The 13,187-nt window shown below is 38.2% G+C and overlaps 1 protein-coding gene across 1 annotated transcript in view; it reads right to left on the bottom strand.

Annotated features, from left to right (window-relative positions):
• PLCB4 (phospholipase C beta 4) overlaps positions 1–13,187 on the bottom strand; it is a 98,788-nt gene that overhangs the window by 33,208 nt on the left and 52,393 nt on the right. Inside the window, exons 8-15 of the mRNA XM_053459510.1 lie at positions 10,944–10,997; positions 10,589–10,670; positions 9,893–9,993; positions 9,204–9,261; positions 3,771–3,879; positions 2,645–2,855; positions 1,478–1,571; positions 789–868 (exon numbers count right to left, since the gene is read on the bottom strand). Coding sequence (XP_053315485.1) covers positions 789–868; positions 1,478–1,571; positions 2,645–2,855; positions 3,771–3,879; positions 9,204–9,261; positions 9,893–9,993; positions 10,589–10,670; positions 10,944–10,997 — 789 coding nt within the window. The remainder of the gene's footprint in view (positions 1–788; positions 869–1,477; positions 1,572–2,644; positions 2,856–3,770; positions 3,880–9,203; positions 9,262–9,892; positions 9,994–10,588; positions 10,671–10,943; positions 10,998–13,187) is intronic.

Raw genomic sequence — 13,187 nt, 5'->3', positions numbered from 1 at the left:
GTATCCCGTCACAGTCACTTCTGACTGATAGAGTTCTTCTGACGGTTACATGTGATGATTAGCCCAGCTACACCCGGACACCAAGAACTTTGGGCACATATGGACCATTGTGCTGAGATCCGTGTTTCCTATACATGCTATCATTTTGTTTTGTGCAGTTGGAACAAAACGTGGCAATTATTTCAAACGTGGGTAGATCTCTGAAGCCATAGTCCACCGCTGTTACAAGCTGGCCATGTCCTACCAAGACTAAGCAGGGTGAGTAGAGGCCCCAGTCGTGATGGACGGCAATTATCTATTTGTACGTTCAAGAGCAGTGGGTGGCGACAGGCAGAGATAGATCTATGACTTCTTACTAAAGATCCCAAGCATTAGCTAGTTTTACTTGGTAACATGGCCGAAATTAGATGTGTTAATCACAGTCTGAAAGGCTAGGATACATGATCCTCGGTTAAGAGGCAATAATATGATATTTCTTGGGATCATGCACTAATGATTGGTTATTTACAAATAACTGCTCTAATTGCTCTAAATATTTGCTATGGAAGGCAAGGGCAAAAAGGAGACAATCTCCAATTTCACACGCAGGCCACAGATGCCACATTATACACTTTAAAACCTGAAAATTAGCAAAGTGGAAACACCATTATGACCAGCTGAATGAGGCGGAATAATTTGCTACATTTCTCTTTCATTAAGGCAATTCCACGGTGAAGCCAATTCTCTGTAGCTTCATTTGTTTAATACATAGATGTTGAAATGTTCAGAAAGCAGAAAGGGGATCTCACCTGCAGTGATTCTCAAACGAAAGTATTACAGGATATTCGGATGTGACAAACGCGGTCTCCTTGATCGCTACAATCACATCCTTCAGAAAAGAGCAGAAAGCGACGGGGTTAATTTGACCAAAAAATAAATAAAAATCTGATTACAAATAATGAAAATTCAATGGAAACACAAAATAGCATCAAGATTTTGTTGTCTATAAGAGCAATTATTTTTTTCCCAATAAAGATAAAAGGCTATGTAACTAAACCTACCTAAATGAGTTTCTAACTGTATCATGGGAAATAAAGTTATGGAAATGTTGGAAGACCACCTGCTGCTCTACAGCAATTGTTTTGCACCATTGAAAGAGAAATAACAATTAACAAAAAGTACATTTTTGTTCGCCGTTTCTTTCATGGGAATTTAAGTTCTATAGTATCTCAGTAAGGGTATTTTCTATGTAAATAGAACAATTAATCACTAAGGGTCCAATTTTATATTCCAGGCCTCTACAGTCACTAATAAGCCGCTGTTCTTAAAAATATCATAAAAGGGTAATGGGAGGGGGTCAGAAACATGGTAAGAAATAAAGCACCTGCCAGGGGTACAGCTAGTGCTACGTCCTTTTGATTAATGCTGGTAAGATAGCGTGATGTATGGGCAGCTGCAGCCAACCTTAACCATGATTGCCAATATGATGGGCACTTACTTTAAACAAGATATCCGTACACATAGCTTTCCCATGAGTTATGATAGGTTCATGGTCTTCTCCTTTCCCATCCCAGCAATCAAGTTCAACACACCTTATAATACAAATAAAACCAAACGATTAGAATAACCAAACAACCACACAATCATCCAAAAACGCCTGGAGAATACCATTTAACAGCAGACATAAAAGACCATATCATCTAAACATTGTGCACTGTAATAGCGGAACTACTGGCAAATATACACAATGACAGGAGAAAGTATATACAGATTAGTTCTCAATTGAAGTTCCTTTTCTTTTGGTGCACCTTCTTCAAAGATGACGTGGGGAAAATGTTAAAACAGTCATATAACAATAGTGTGTATGTTAAGATTCTTTATATATGAATACCTATACAGTTGTCATCCTCCCCTCCCAAATAGTGATTCTTGCCAGGACCCTAGCTTGTTGCACTTGCCGTATGTAGTCAAGGACTAAAGGATTAACACCAATCCCAACACTAATATTTATACCACATATACAACAATATGAAATGCACTTAAGTAGTTCATTGTCAAGTACAAGAAGGGTGAGCAGGGTGACCCTAGGGTGATCGTGCAAAACATTTATCATCTCTTAATGTTAAACATCTTTGTAATTAGTGTGCGCCATATGAGTTTCATATGTTCAAGGAAAAGAACTCATACTGTGCTTCCATCACCTGTATGCGCTATAAAGTTTTATTCAGTTTTATTTCTACACCTTCTCCAAGGTGATTAACCATTCTAGGAAACAACCAAAACAAACCCTTATACAAAGTGTTGCTATGGCAATGAACGATTATGCCACTTATTAATTCCCCTTCCTCTGCTGACATCACAGCAGCTGGGCTCGTGAAACCTTGCGCGGCCGTCACGCCTCGCTCCTGTCTCCTTTTATCCTTTTGTTTTGATGCATAGCATAGCGTTGGAGATAGTGACCTGTTGTTATTCTCAAGGAGAAAAACACATTTATAGCAACACTTTGCCGTTGAGGCAATATCGTGGCTGAAATTTATAATAACAAAACTAAATGTGCATATAATAGTTTAAATAACCTTGAAATTATTCTGTTTGGGGAAGCAAATGATTTTGGAAGCTGGATTGCCTCGTTCAAAACGGGTCAGCTTGGAACCTGCCAACCTACCTGCATCCTGACAGAAGGACTTGTCTATACACCTCCACGGAGGACTTCCCGCCAAACTGCCTCCCAGTCAAGTATGTATTATGGGATGAACTGATAAAATAGTGAGCAAGAGAATGGTCCATCTCCTGGTACAATTCCAAACGGTCGAGAAACACAGGGGCATTTTCATCCGACATCAAGTATCTGCAAAATCCATCACTTGATATAAGACCTATAAAGGAAAAAAAATAGAGGTGCTTCACAAACCTTCTATGCACCATATATTTTCATATAAGTGTAATGAGAACGTTATTTGCAGTGGCTCTCAAACCCCACAATGTGTGTAATTTAAATGAATATATGGATCTAGTCAGAAATACGCTGCTTGTCTACAGAGCCCTTAGAAAAAGACTGCACCATCCCAATATCTGCTGTCATCTCCAAATATCCTGCCAACCAACCTCTTCACTCTGTCCACCATGTATTTATCTCTCCTCAAATGTTACAGCTTCTTTGCACTGGCATTTCCAAATGTCACGCATGCCTTACCTATCCTCTGAAATTCCCTACTCCGTTCTGTCAGATTCTCCCCTGCTCATTAGCTTATGCTACTTATACGTAATAGCGCTACAGAATCTGCTGTCAAGGATCCCCATCCATTAGAGACGGCGGGCGCTGACCTGCTAACTTGCTCGCCAATTAGCAAACCTTTTTTCCTTTCCAAAGATCTTTATTGGTGACATTTACATTGTTGCAAAAGAAGATGAGAAAGACAGAGATGGCCGGACAAATCTTAAAGACGTACACATCACATGTATATAATTATAATTACTGGTTCTTGTAAAAGTGTACTAGGGCACAAAAATAAGCAGTTCTTTTCAACCAGTCGCTTATAACATGTTTCTGTATCTAGCAAATAAGTAACCGTCTTGTCAAGAACCAATTAGGAACAAAAACCATAGGTTTCGTGTATAACATAAGAATGTTGTTGGCATGACCTAAAAGGATTTAGCTTGTTTTTGACATTTTGCAAAAAAGTGTTGGGTTCCTAGGGGCCAGATGTGCCTTGCCTGTTCTCCAAATAATAAACGTATAGTCCGAGACAGTTATGACGTTGTCGCAGTAGACAAAATCCATTAGTTCCTACCATTTTTCTTCAGTTCTTCATCTGGCTCATATTTTTCTATTATCTGCATGCCTCTTTTTGCATCAAAGAATGGGAATAAAATTTCATTCAGTCGAGGATCTCTTTGGTGCTAAGTTTGAAAAAAACCAATAATAATAGCATATGATTATGATGATATTATGTTACACATATATGTATTTTAATTAGTTTAAGTTTGGTAGAAAGGAGATTGGTGCACAGTAGTCACACAGATGGTATGCATTGCTGTCCTACATCCATACCCTATGGCTCAGTTCTGAAGTACAGAGGAACTTCTAAAATAACTCAAAACTTTAGTCGCTGCTGACAACTGATATCATGGATTTATTTGCCTTATTTCCTACACTGCATTTGATCAAATATGCTAAAAGATTAACCAGGGTGGTAACACTTTTATCTTTATCATACATCTCTGGAGTGATAAGGACAAGAAAAACACGTAGATTCCGATATAAAGTGAAATGCATTTGTCGCTCTTCTGAGATATTGTTCATTTTTTTTTGGTAGCCCAGGAGTTGCGGGCAGCGAGGTTGTATAGTGTGCGTAAGTCCCAGGGTTGCTTAACCATCTTTTTTTCATCTATAATGCAAATTGCAGACAGGTAAAGTAGGTCTGGTGGAAAATAACTATTGTCTGGGAACTTCCAGCATTGTTCAAATGGGAACAGGGATTTCTGTTATCATTAAAGGGGTACGGGCGTTTCTGTTATCATTAGACTAAAGGGGTACAGGCGTTTCTGTTATCATTAGATTAAAGGGGTACAGGCGTTTCTGTTATCATAAGACTAAAGGGGTACGGGCATTTCTGTTATCATTAGATTAAAGGGGTACAGGCGTTTCTGTTATCATTAGATTAAAGGGGTACGGGCGTTTCTGTTATCATTAAAGGGGTACAGGCGTTTCTGTTATCATTAGATTAAAGGGGTACGGGCGTTTCTGTTATCATTAGATTAAAGGGGTACGGGCGTTTCTGTTATCATTAGATTAAAGGGGTACAGGCGTTTCTGTTATCATTAGACTAAAGGGGTACAGGCGTTTCTGTAATCATTAGACTAAAGGGGTACAGGCATTTCTGTTATCATTAGATTAAAGGGGTACAGGCGTTTCTGTTATCATTAGACTAAAGGGGTACGGGCGTTTCTGTTATCATTAGACTAAAGGGGTACAGGCGTTTCTGTTATCATTAGATTAAAGGGGTACAGGCATTTCTGTTATCATTAGATTAAAGGGGTACGGGCATTTCTGTTATCATAAGACTAAAGGGGTACAGGCGTTTCTGTTACCATTAGACTAAAGGGGTACAGGCGTTTCTATTATCATTAGATTAAAGGGGTACAGGCGTTTCTATTATCATAAGACTAAAGGGGTACAGGCGTTTCTGTTATCATAAGACTTTTGAGCTTTTTTTTCTTTTTTGGTGGTTTTTTTTATCTTGTTTGAGTTGGAGACGGCAGGTTATTTTTACTTAATTTATTTTTTCTCTTTTCTGTAATACCAATTGTAATCTATTCTTGGAAAATTAATAAGATATTATGTGTAAGAATGGTATGGATAGAAAGTAGGAGAACCATGATTGAAAGGGCCATGAGTATAAATATAAGCATGTGGACCCAGATCAGAGCCACTTCTACTTCCTGGAAATCTAGCCAAATGCGTCTTCTGTATTTGAAAGGCCAGTGTTTATTACATTTGCATGTTTTTAGCAATTACATTAATATCCACGCCAGTGAATCCTCCAATAATAGCATCTGCACATATAAAAAGACTGGTGGCTGGAGACACCACCGCACACTGTGTTCTAATAACATAATAACATCTCTAAGGTGGCTTTATAGGTTCTATAACTAGTGGCCAAGTGATGATCTGTGATGATCAAAGATAAATCCTATGATTAAAAAAATATATTTCAACAATAGGCATTCCATATTTACTAAACAATGATATTCGCTCATCGTACAGCGAAACAAATAATCACACAAAGTAGGGACTATGTTGATTCATTCTGAATGTAATCATGCAGTTCCACATCAGTCAAAAATACACATTATTTCATTAAAAGGATGCCTAGTTGTAGATACAACTAAGCATCCTTTCCAAAATAACAAAAGCCATAAGTGTGTGAAATAAGCTGGGAGCGTTAGACCACCGGTAGTTTAAAATGATCATAAAAAAAGTAAAATGGATATCTCTGTCTTCGTGTCTTTAAGGTGTGAGAAGGGTCATCATAAACCTCGCAGGGAATATTTGTTTACAAAAGTTTTCAGTGAACAGATACTCTGCTTTAGGGTCAATAACAATTAGAAAAAAGGCGCCAACTTTACGCACAATGGAAACTCTACTTTCCGAATATGTATTCTCTTGGATTTAATAGAAGACCTGTGCTATATTCTCTAGACCCCTTCTACCTATATCACGGTATTTTAAAGGGTTCCAGCACCGTGGGAAAGAGTTCCATGGAATAGCTGGGTCTACTATCCATATCGGCACAGCCTTCCTTTGCAAGCCTTTAGGGACTAATAACGTTCGTATTATTGTCAGGGGATTACAGATCGCTGCCAGTGAACCTTGTTATATTGTGGTGCTAATGGCTGTGGGAACGGAGACAAACAACAAAAATGCATTAAACGTTCAAAGTGAAAACATAGATACGACGTAAAAACCTCTAATATCTAATGTAAACTAGATAGGCAGGCGAACTATCACCTTTAACAGGCAACACGTATAGAAACCATACACTATAAGAAGGCTGCATTAGTGGATGTATTTCCATGGTTGTTCAGGAATAGCAGGAAGACGGAGGTGATTGTGCCACTTTACAGATCTCTGGTCAGACCTAATCTAGAGTATCTACCCAGAGCCTTCCCTTGCGGGACGCGGCCAGGACTGCCCACTGACGCCACCGGTCGGTCCCGCTGATGATGTCAGGGGGTCCCACTGATGTCAGGGCTGTCCTGTGACATCAGTGGGCATTCCCGCTGACGCCGGTGGGCGGTCCCGCTGAGGTAGGGGCGTTCCTGCTGATGTGAGTATGCACTCCCATTTAAAAGAGAAATGGACTTGGAGCAGCGCGTGTCAAGACCCGCTTGCGTGACCTGGAGGATTTGGGTGTTGACCTGGAGAACCGGAGGACCGGTCCTTCACCCGGAGAGTTCCCAGGTATGGTAATGGGTTATCTGCTGTCAGGCTACATGTTTTGATGTTTATAAGTTATACTCCATTGTTTTGTAACATGTTAAATAGTGAGTGTGAGTTTTCCTCAATTGTTTTATAATTACAAATAACAAAACAAACAAATAATTAAATACATACTTGAATGTAAGGGATACAAAAAAAAAACATTTACCGAAGCAGCAAACACTAATACCCTCTGGACATGCTACATGCATCTATAATGCTCTATACATAAAGGCAATTAGATTCATGTAAGTTAGGCACATATGGAAACACTGATATAGGGAGGCACTTGTCAGTAACCAGCATTTAGTTAATGCGGCATTTAAAGACTTATCATTTACCAGCTTTAAGGTTCTCCATGTCTAAGTTTTTTGGTTCAATGTGCACTTGGTAGAACAACTATTTTTCCTTAATTGTACTTTGTCTTTAGTGTAAAAAAACAGAAAAAACACTGTATGTCTGAGTATACTTAGCAGCCAAACATGTACACTATATATATATATATATATATATATATATATATATATATATATATATATATATACGGGAAATCTTTTTATTTGGTAATATAGACACTAAGTGATCAAAAGGTGGCAAATTGAAATCTTCAATATTGGTTATAAAAATATATTTCTTTTATCTCATTATATATTTATGTGGGGTAGATGAGCCAATATTGATCTATAAAGCCAATAAGCCAATGTTACTCAATGAGCTGGTGAGCAACTGTTACTCAATGTGTGTGTTTATCTATAAAGCCAGCTGGCCTATATGGATGTTACTCTATGCAGATAATGTCTCTGTAATGCATCAATGAGCTGTGGTGAGGGAGTTAATCTCTGGCCATTTAAAATGTGCTTAGCCTTGCATGGTTTGTGATGTGTATTTGCTAATTTTAAGAAAGGCTACATTATATATGCATATTAAGCAGGTGATAACACTTTATATTATATGTGATATGATTACAGTATTATCTCGTGTTTAACCAACACTATTCTCTTGTTTCATTCTATACTCTGAAAAGGTTAAGTCAACATCACTCCAAAAAACACCGAAATCAGAGCCTTTATTCTAAGAATCATCAAATAATTATAGTGTATATTATTGTAAACATATAATTTCTAAACAATGTAATTATAGGTCCGCATACATTCACCTGAACTATTCTTTCTGCTGGTAGTTTGCTTCCTGCACTGTGTTAACTAGTTTAATTTTATAACTTATGCTGGACTGGAAAGAAGATGTGTTAACTATTGTTTCATAAAGAACACAAATATTAATAAACATATTATATTTATTAAAGGATAACCCCAGGCCTATACAAACCCTAAATGCATACCGGAGAATTTTACCACGTGCAAATCGTTGCATGCATTCTTTCATTTACAGAGATTAGAAAGTTAAACTTTTAGAAAGTTTCATTTAGCTCCTCCCTCGGCTCTCACTACTGAAAGTAGAGGGCATTCTTGTGTACACTTCTTGCACGTGCTCAGTAGTATTCTCATTACGGTAAATGGTTGCTAAGCTTACATGTGATTGGCTGATGCTACTTCCATTGACTATAATAGCAGCTCATCTCCTATTGACCTCAAAGGCAGTGTTATTAAGCATGTGCAGGAATTAAGTTTTCTGCTTGCACATCCAGGTTTCAGTATAGGTGATGGGGACTATTTAAATGAGACTAACGTCTCATAGCTAAACAATGCATGCAACTATTTGCATGCAGAAATAGTCACCGGAGTCCAGGCAAAATGCATTATTATAATTTTTGGAGTCTAGACTGTCCCTTCAGTGTCATGCTGTCTATGAAGAAAGAATAGCTGCGGTGAACATGTTTCATTGAAGCTTACGAAACCATTACATTTACCAGTCTACATAACACCAATCACGCCATTAACAAAACCAACATAACTATAAATGACAAACTAGAGTCACAATTTAGACAATAAGCACATCTACATAAAAAAAAACAAAACAAAATAAATCACCCCAACAATTAGAACAGGCTAACAAACACAAGGCTGCCGTCACGAAAAAAGCAAGTAGGAAGCAGGCATGTAGAAAGCGAGAGGGAATACAGAGAAAAATTTGCTAAACTGCACCCGGATTCTGAAACAGGAGAAGGATCAGCGGGCAGGAACCAAGAGCACACTGATTGCATGACACATGCAACGCACACACTGGAACAGGCAAGCCACCGCAAACAAGAAATTCCGACAAGTTAATGGATGAAATCGCTTACTTCATTTAGAAAGCTCACTAATTGGTCTACCGCTAAAAACTCTGCCTTTTCTCCAATGCTGAAAAGAAATTTATTAGAAAAACAATGAGTTTGATAAGAAAATATATAAACATAAATGTGTGTGTGTGTAACATCATGGCTAACATGCTCACATAACTACATTCAGAATATAATGCATCTCAAATAGTTACCACAATTTGCCTTGATTATTCTGTTACAGTTAAGGCAATGGTTGTGTGAAACCTTAATTCGTTTACTTTGTGTACTTTGTTAACCTGTAAACTGGCAAATTAATCTATAGATGGTTACAGCAAGCCAGAACATTACAAGAATATGAGCCAAGTATTCCGTGCAGAATGCCTGCTTCATAGGTGTTATGGGGTACATATGTCTACTCAACTCACGGTTGGGCAACCAGCAACCATATTTGGTTGACTGCAGCTCACAACATCTTCTATCAGTAGTATGGAAAAATGTGCTGGAAAGGTGGATTTGCCCAATCATCACTTAACTAGGGGTTTGGCTGCTTGTAACCCAGTCATGGAAACCCATAACACCACCACAATGTTAGGGCTTCAGTAATTTGAGCTTAACTATCTAAACAACCCTCTGAGTTACTTTTTACCAGGGATAATCTTGTGTTATTAAAATTACATATTCAAGTACATATGGTATGCGTATTGACTTACGTTCTCTTGTACAGCTCTTCTATATCAGTTCGAGGACAGATCTTTTGGGTAAGTTCATAAAACTTTTCGAACGTGAATGCAGATGGCTCAATTTCATCGTTCTGTGGGGAAAAACACAAATAATGTCTTAGTAGACATAGTAATCATATTATTGTTAATATTATATGATAGATAATTTGGAACTAAAAGGCTGCCCTTTGGTATGGAATATACAACCCCTTCCTTCCTTTACTGGCCAAAAAACATGGTAGCATGGTAAGCATTATGAACAAACTAGTTCATGGATGAGGTTAACCTCAGACCCACAGCCATAGGCTAGTGAGGAATAAAAATAGTCCTTGGTGCTTCTACTGTGCCAGACAGCGTGAACCTGTCCTGTGCTCCACCACAATACACACATATGTTAAGCACCCTTGTTGACCTACCCAGGGGGCTCCAAGCATACCCTGTGCTCCATGGCCTCCGCAGCCTTAAGGTTAGAGGACCTAAGTGTTGTCCTATGTTATTCGTACTCCACTTGATTTTAGCCAAAAGGCCTAATAGCAAATAAATCCCACCTCTAGATAATAGCTCAGCAAAGATTACTTTATGGATTGGTTTATTATCCGTTTCAAGCCAACACAAGAAACGAAAATGCAAACAATGTTGCAAACAACAGAATAAACATAGACAGGCATAGACAGCTGTCAATCATACCTTTCCGCAGGGAAAGCCTAACTCCTTAATTGCTTGAAAAATGACCTTTTCTGTTTTTCCTGATGCAAAGGTTCTTGTAATACTAAAAAGAGAAAATAAATGATCAAATATCATAAAAATGAAAATATCAAATTTCATAAAAATGTAAATATTATTTAAATGACTCTTTAAAATATTTGAAACTAATAAACGTGCCCTAACATGAGAACTGAGATGTCTTTAATTTTTGATCATGCCACCTGACCGGACCCTGGATATATCTGTAACATTGATCGCTATTAAATAATATATCTATCGTCTTTATTTGTTCATATTTCTCTATGATTTCTATTTTTGAAAATATAAAGCTTCTTACCTTCTTACTGGGATCTTTCCATTTACATTTGTCAGAAAGGTCAGTTTTATCCAGCTGAAAAAAGGGGAATAAAGGTCAGTACTGTTTTTGATGCGCATTCCCAAACACCATGTAAACGATATGATCATGTCAATGTGTTTTAAGAATGATAGTCACCTGCCAACGAAATCACATAAATCATTTTCAAAATAATTCAATAAGATCTTTGGCAGTACATTAACCGTCTCTTGTGTAATGTACAGCAGATGGGCTTTTGCTTCTAATTTTAGCGATTGGAGTCCACTCAAAGTTTTAGATCCTTTTTGACTTAAGTATTATTCTCATCACCTGGGCGATGTGCGTTGCATCTTTTTTATTATTTTTTAAATAACCAATTGATTTGTCCTCATTATTCTCCACCTTTATGTATATGCAAACAGCTCTACACACTTGGTTGGCTGATAATTCTTCTTTTTTAGCATTTCTCTATTTATAGCTTTTTTAGTTCAGGTTCGGGGAAGAAGGACTTTGAGAGTGGAAATCCGTGGTGAATTAGTGTGTGGACCAGCTATGTTACTGGTATAAATGCAAAGAGAATCATATGAAAACGCATCATATATTAAAACAAATCTCAAAGACGTATCATCATTGGGCCTGCTTCCATCCTGTGATAGCTAGATAAACTGGGGAATTAGATGTATTTTCTACCTTCTACTACAGAACGTGTTTCTAGAAGGAAAACACTAGACCGTTCTTTAGCATGAGGAAAGCATATATAATACCTACATTTAAAGATACTCCGCTAACCTCTCACATCAGTAAACATTTTTATGTTAGTTTCTGTTCAGTTTTTTTTATAGAGCCCCATCGCTATCTCCCTGTCATAAAATGTAATAGCCAGGGCAGTCACTAACCCAGTTTCTACTCTGATTTGCAGATTTAATCTAGCGTTATTGTTAGAAGCCTTCCTAGCCATCAGCACTCCCGTGTAGAGTATGTAATAATACAGCACAAAGCCTATCAATCTATCCATCTAAGATTATAATTTGATAATGAAATTTATATTTTTATATTTTTGGGGTGTAGATGTTCTTTCTTTTCTGATCTCACATAGATAGCTCATGAATGGATCAAGTCGGCAGCAGCAAATGTAAAATACTGAATGTGGCCAACTTGCATCGCATTTTACGAATCGCAATAAGCATTCAAAAACGTTACAATCAGTTCTCAGAAACAGGCTTTTCGTGGGGCGGGTGACACAAGCACTGAGACCTTTCCCTCTGCTAATTTGATTGTTGTTGATTTTCACACAAAGAAACCCATTACTTTAGTATGCCAGTCATTGATCACTGTTAAAAAAAAGACTTTAAATAAATGATGTCAGCCCTTGTTTATCTATAATTAAGTTTGGACGTAGAAAACAAATTCATTCATTACTGTTAATTTCCTCCTGCTGACATGAAAATAATGATAAAACAACGGTAAGAGTTCTTAAAATCATTCAACATTAGAGTAGGAAATGAACAAAAAGTATAATTTGATTTTATTGTCCATTTAACCGGGTCTATACCCCGAGGTCTTTGGGATACCAGTTTCGGGATAAATTACCCAAGTGAAAAAACACTAGCACTAAATACAACTGATGTATGTATTCACTAAACTGGGAGTCTATAACTTATCTATGCTGTAGAAAGGGCCAACCCCAGTGAGCTTCTCTCAAAACTACTGGCCCTGTATGACGCACAGTTAAATGTGGAGTAACTTCCAAGAACTCCTCTGACATTAACTAAATGCAGAGGCCGTTTCCGTGGTTTGCCCTGAAGCTGCTATACCAGCCCAGAATAATGCAAATGGTTCCACAGAGAAAGTGTAGAAACGCTTCTCCTTCTCCGCTCATCCATCTGCATTATTTTGGACTGGTGTAGTGCCAAGCTTCTCCCCACTCCACCAATCAGATGAGAGAGTGTGCGCCGAGGCCTTGCCTTATTGCGGCAGTACACCAGACCAGAATAATGCAGATGGATCCGCGGAGAGAGATCTGTCTGACAGCTGATTTGTCTGTGTTATTCTGCCCAGGTGTAGTAATTCCGCATCAGGGCAGTGCCTCGACACAAAACATAGATAACTTCTCCCCATCCCTCCAATCGGCGAGGCTCCCCACCTCTCGCGGAGCTACTACACCAGGGTGGGACAACGCTGTGGAGAGCCAGGACAAGCGGAATGACGGAGAAGCCAGAAGATACAGAGAACAAGAAGTGGAACAAA

Source organism: Spea bombifrons, chromosome 3 (genome assembly GCF_027358695.1).
Source record: "Spea bombifrons isolate aSpeBom1 chromosome 3, aSpeBom1.2.pri, whole genome shotgun sequence".
In the NCBI taxonomy this organism is placed as follows: domain Eukaryota; kingdom Metazoa; phylum Chordata; class Amphibia; order Anura; family Pelobatidae; genus Spea; species Spea bombifrons.
This window is presented reverse-complemented; position numbering and strand designations above follow the sequence as displayed.